This window comes from Poecilia latipinna, unplaced genomic scaffold (assembly GCF_001443285.1).
Source record: "Poecilia latipinna isolate Pla-1442-1.1 unplaced genomic scaffold, P_latipinna-1.0 Scaffold3850, whole genome shotgun sequence".
Lineage (NCBI taxonomy): Eukaryota > Metazoa > Chordata > Actinopteri > Cyprinodontiformes > Poeciliidae > Poecilia > Poecilia latipinna.
The window spans coordinates 20,965-25,575 of record NW_015116466.1 but is presented as its reverse complement, the minus strand read 5'-3'; the positions used below and the strand labels follow the sequence as shown (position 1 = coordinate 25,575).

General features: G+C 39.0%; 1 protein-coding gene across 1 annotated transcript; it reads left to right on the top strand.

Annotated features, from left to right (window-relative positions):
- The first annotated feature begins 2,067 nt into the window (after nucleotides 1-2,067).
- On the top strand, nucleotides 2,068-4,285 carry fam151b (family with sequence similarity 151 member B). Its single transcript, XM_015024873.1, has 4 exons — nucleotides 2,068-2,344; nucleotides 2,421-2,546; nucleotides 3,289-3,448; nucleotides 3,533-4,285. Exons 1-4 carry the CDS (start codon nucleotides 2,182-2,184, stop codon nucleotides 3,798-3,800), a joined length of 717 nt encoding a protein of 238 aa, XP_014880359.1. The 5' UTR covers nucleotides 2,068-2,181; the 3' UTR covers nucleotides 3,801-4,285.
- The last annotated feature ends 326 nt before the right edge of the window (nucleotides 4,286-4,611 follow it).

The window sequence follows — 4,611 nt, the reverse complement described above, 5'->3', positions numbered from 1 at the left end:
TACATTGATCTTTGCCAATACTTAATTGTAAGTTATTTTATCTCTCTTACCGTACTGTCACAACATAAGTTTAAAAAATATATGTAAAAAAAAATATTTATATAAAAGTTATATACTGCAGCTTTAATTTCACTCAGAAGAGGACGGGTCAGGAGGGACGTGTTTTAGAGCTTCTGCTCACTCACTCATCTGTTAAATGGTAAAAGGCACAGGGAACAAGTTAAATATATGAATATGTTGGTAATTTTTTTCCTTAATTCATTATACGTTAGTGGAATGGGGGCAAACAGTAGTCTGTAGCTAAGCTAATTATGCTAAATGGCTGATAATCTCACACAGTCTCTCTTGGAGAAAAACTGGGTTATAAATTCACATTCTTGCCTTTTTCGCTCCCTCTCTCTATTTAGTTTGTGAAAACCTGATTTTATAACTTTTCTGAGCAGCATAGTAACTGCCAGTCACTGCTGTATTCAGGTGCAGCCAGTAGGACTGTAGCTGCATAAGTCACAGCCAAGCGCTCCAAGCAGGAACGAACCATTTAACGCGGATAGGGGGGTTCGGGGCAAAAACGGTGTGCGTTTTTGGGTCTGGGAGGGATAAAATTAAACTTTTACAGCTAAAAACAATCTTTGAAAATACAATATGATTAATTTTGTATTGGACAAGACCCCGATTTTTTTTATTTTATGTCTATGAACAAAATATAAATAATTAAATTGTAGAGGGCCCCCTGCTGGTCAGGGCCCCTAGAATCGTCATCACTTTTCATCCCTTTACCGCGCCCCTGGTCACAACATACTGATAGTTTAAACAAAAATGTAAAAAAAAAAAAAAAAAAAACTTTTTTTGTAGTAAAAGTTACATACTGCTGCTTTAAGAAGCCCTTACTATTTATGTCACTCCAACTTCAGCACACCATCACAACAATGTTAGTTCATTATTCCGTTGACAACCATTGTAAGAAGTGTTGCACAGAGAAGTAGTTTATATGATGAGCTCAGCATATTCGAAGTTCCACCAGGTGGTTGCTAATTGCTGATGCTGCTAGTCTGTGGAGTTGAGTACGGAAGGCAATAGGGAGGGGTGCTCTGTGAGGTGGAATCTTGGTTGGAAATGGCAGTTTCAAGGAGGAGCTTTGTGGAAATAGGCGGTGTTTGTGAGAGCAAGCATTTAGGTATCCCCGGAATGGTTGCCATGGGAGATTCTATGATGTCTCAAGCATGCATAAAAAAATCAAAGCAACAGTACAGATATGTTTTTGATGAGAAAATAATATAATAGAAAGATGTAAAGCTCAATAAAGTTGATTTTACATAATACTCCCCTTTAAAGTCTAATTCCATGCAATCCAACTCTTTCCAGTTTAATTCATATGCAATTACATATGGTCCAATAATATAAGGATCTTATTGTTATTCAGAAAAATATTGACAACATTGTTTGATATAAATAAAGAAATGTTTGTGCTTAATCTATATTTTGTATTTATTAATCCAAGCACTTCAGTGTTTAGTCTAATCTACATCCAAAAACAATATGTTCAGACAGTTGTCCTGTGTAAACATGGCCTCAGTCCAGGGCTCGTAAGAAAGGCTGTAAACGGCATAATGGAGAAGCACAATTGTGATGAGGTGCTGAAGGTGTGTCGGAAAGGTAGGGGCTTCTTAAACAGACAGAAGGCCAATTTCAAGTTGTCAAATTACAAAATCAAATTTCGTTTTAGTCGTCTTTGACTAAACAACTGAAGGTGACATATTAAAATGGCACTATGTGCCTGAAAAATAAATTATCCCCTTCAAGCCATAGTCACAAAAATTAAAAGTATAAGCTAATTCTAACTTTATGAGTCTATATGTAATGTTAACTTTCAAAAGTTAAAGCAGACACAAATATTTTTTTTCCAACAGTTTTTTTTTTTGTTGTTGATATGTACCTTTTGTAAAGTACAGGCAGAAGACTGGGAAAGGTTGGTTAGTTATGTCTTGCAGCAGCCTAACACAATAAAGGAGAACTTTTTATGTGACGTGTCATATACAGTATATGTAGGGACAGAGGCGTTGTTTTTGGTGTGTGTGCATGCTGCTGTAAAGCCAACACATAACAGAAGGTGGCGGTATTACACTAGCGGGGTGTACACAGCCGCAAACAAGAAAGTGACTTCTTCTTCTTCTTCTTGTCTTAATGTCTTCATTTTGGAAACGGTCTAGAAAGACTGACATCTCGTTTTTATTTTACCTTCTCGGTTTTTCTTTGGTTTTAATTGTCTGTTTAGCGGTTTGTGTGTTGCATAATTCAAACAGTGAGAGAGCTGAGAAGCAGTTGAAGTCTAGGGGCGCTCAGACAGGTATTCTTCAGTCTCCAATGAGTCTATCAACAGCGCAGTGACACTTTACTGACGAAGGAGGTTGATATCTCTGCAGGAACCATGTGGGACACAACACTACAGTACTTCAGGAGCCGCAGCCTGCTTACAGGAAGCGACGCTGTCCAGCTCAAGTGGTCGCACGCGGTGAACAGCAGGAACGCGCTTGCTCAGGCTCTCAGCGGTACGTCTACACTACATCATGCTCCATTCACAAATGCATTGTAGCTTTGTAAGGCCTAAGCTACCGAGTGTCTTTGTAAAACAGTAGGATGGAAACAGCTTATGGAGCGTGAGTACCCGGCCAGCATGAACTACTGGGACTGCCAAGAGACAGCGAGAATTTACAAAAAGCCCAGTCACTGGTTCTAGAAGAAAACAAGACTTTTCTCTGATCACTAATCAAAAGAGAGAATGTTATAATCACTGGCCTGGATCTACAGGCCAGGTCAGTGATTACACCAAGCTTAACAGCAGAAAGTTAAAGTCATCCAGGTTTTTATGTTTTCTAGATACCCATGACCTTAATAACCTCACGTTAGAGATGGAAACCTATCTCTCTTATTGGCTATAAAAGGCAATCCCGATTATTGAATGGTAAAGGTTCAAACTGAAGTTCTGTGGGCTGCACATTGTCCTTGGTAGCACTGTTGCCTTGTATCAGTTTGAGGGTTCCAGTGCCAACCTGTGTCTTTCGGTATGGAGTTTGTATGTTCTCCCTGTGCATGCGTGGGTTCTCTCCAGGTACTCCGGCTTCCTCCCACAGCCCAAAAACATGACTGTCAGATTAATTGGTCTCTCTAAATTCTCCTTAGGAGTGTGTGTGTCAGCTGGAGATAGGCACCAGCCTCCTCGTGACTCTGAAAGCATAAGCGTGACAAGTGTGATAATGGATGAAGTGGTGTGGGCTGTGATTGTATCCTCAGGTCCCTCTCATATGATTGAAGCTGATGTCATCATGAGAGCTCATGATCCCATGGAGCCAATCATGGCTCACCCCCCTGACACAGATAGTGACATCACACTGAAAGAGTGGCTGGAGAAAGTGAAAATGAACAGCAAAGGAATAAAACTGGACTTTAAGAGGTGAGAGCTGTTTTCCTTGGGTTCTCCTCAATATTGTGCGTGTGTATGTGTGTGATTCTAATCCTGAGGGCTGCCTCCATCCAGCTTGGAGGCTGTGTCTCCATCCCTGGCTCTGCTGGAGGACCTGCTGGCTGAACCAGACCGTCCACTGTGGATCAATGCAGATGTCCTCAGTGGACCCAATGGATGGACCGCACCTGTGGACTTCCAGGCTTTCCTCTCTCTTGTCTCAGGTCTTCCTGCTCAGACTGTGCTTTCTCTTGGCTGGACAACAGGATGGACTGTGGGAACTAATAACCCAGGTGAAGTCAGTAGGACACTGTGTGTGTCTCTGCATTTACATGAAAACTAAAAGAAAGGTCATTCTGATCATGCAATACAATATTTCTGTATGAAAATAGAAATTTCAGTATGAAAATAGAAATATCAGGTATAGCAGGTGCAGGGTTATTAAAGGTCAAGCATGATTCTGTTCATGTGTTACCTATGAGCAGTGATGTCAGTAACTTTGTGTTGCAAGTTGGTGGGGGGTGGCAGTCATGCACCCAGTTACTGGAAGGCCTTTTCTTTTTTTACTGCTAAGAATAATGATAAAATTAGTATATACGTCCTGATCAGGCCTGTCAGATTAATAGTAACTTTCAAAAATAACCTATTAAACATACTGCAAAATGTAAACATGTTCAAACTGAAGTAATATAAGTAATCTATATAATGTCTTTCACTTGGTGATGGAATTACAAAGAAACTTTTCAGTCGTATTCTAATTCACGGAATGAGTGTGTATTTGCTGAATATATTTGCTTTAATATAGAAAATAATAAAGAGGCGAAAAAATTTATTTATATTATCTGTTTGTAAATCTACACATAGTTTGGTTTCTGTCAGTTCTGTACAGATACAAGAGAACAAAGCGAATTTCTGTTTTATACAGGTCCTTCTAAAAAAATTAGCATATTGTGAAAAAGTTCATTATTTTCCATAATGTAATGATAAAAATTTAACTGTTATATATTTTAAATTCATTGCATACCAACTGAAATATTTCAGGTCTTTTATTGTTTTAATACTGATGATTTTGGCATACAGCTCATGAAAACCCAAAATTCCTATCTCAAAAAATTAGCATATCATGAAAAGTTTCTCTGAATGAGCAATTAACC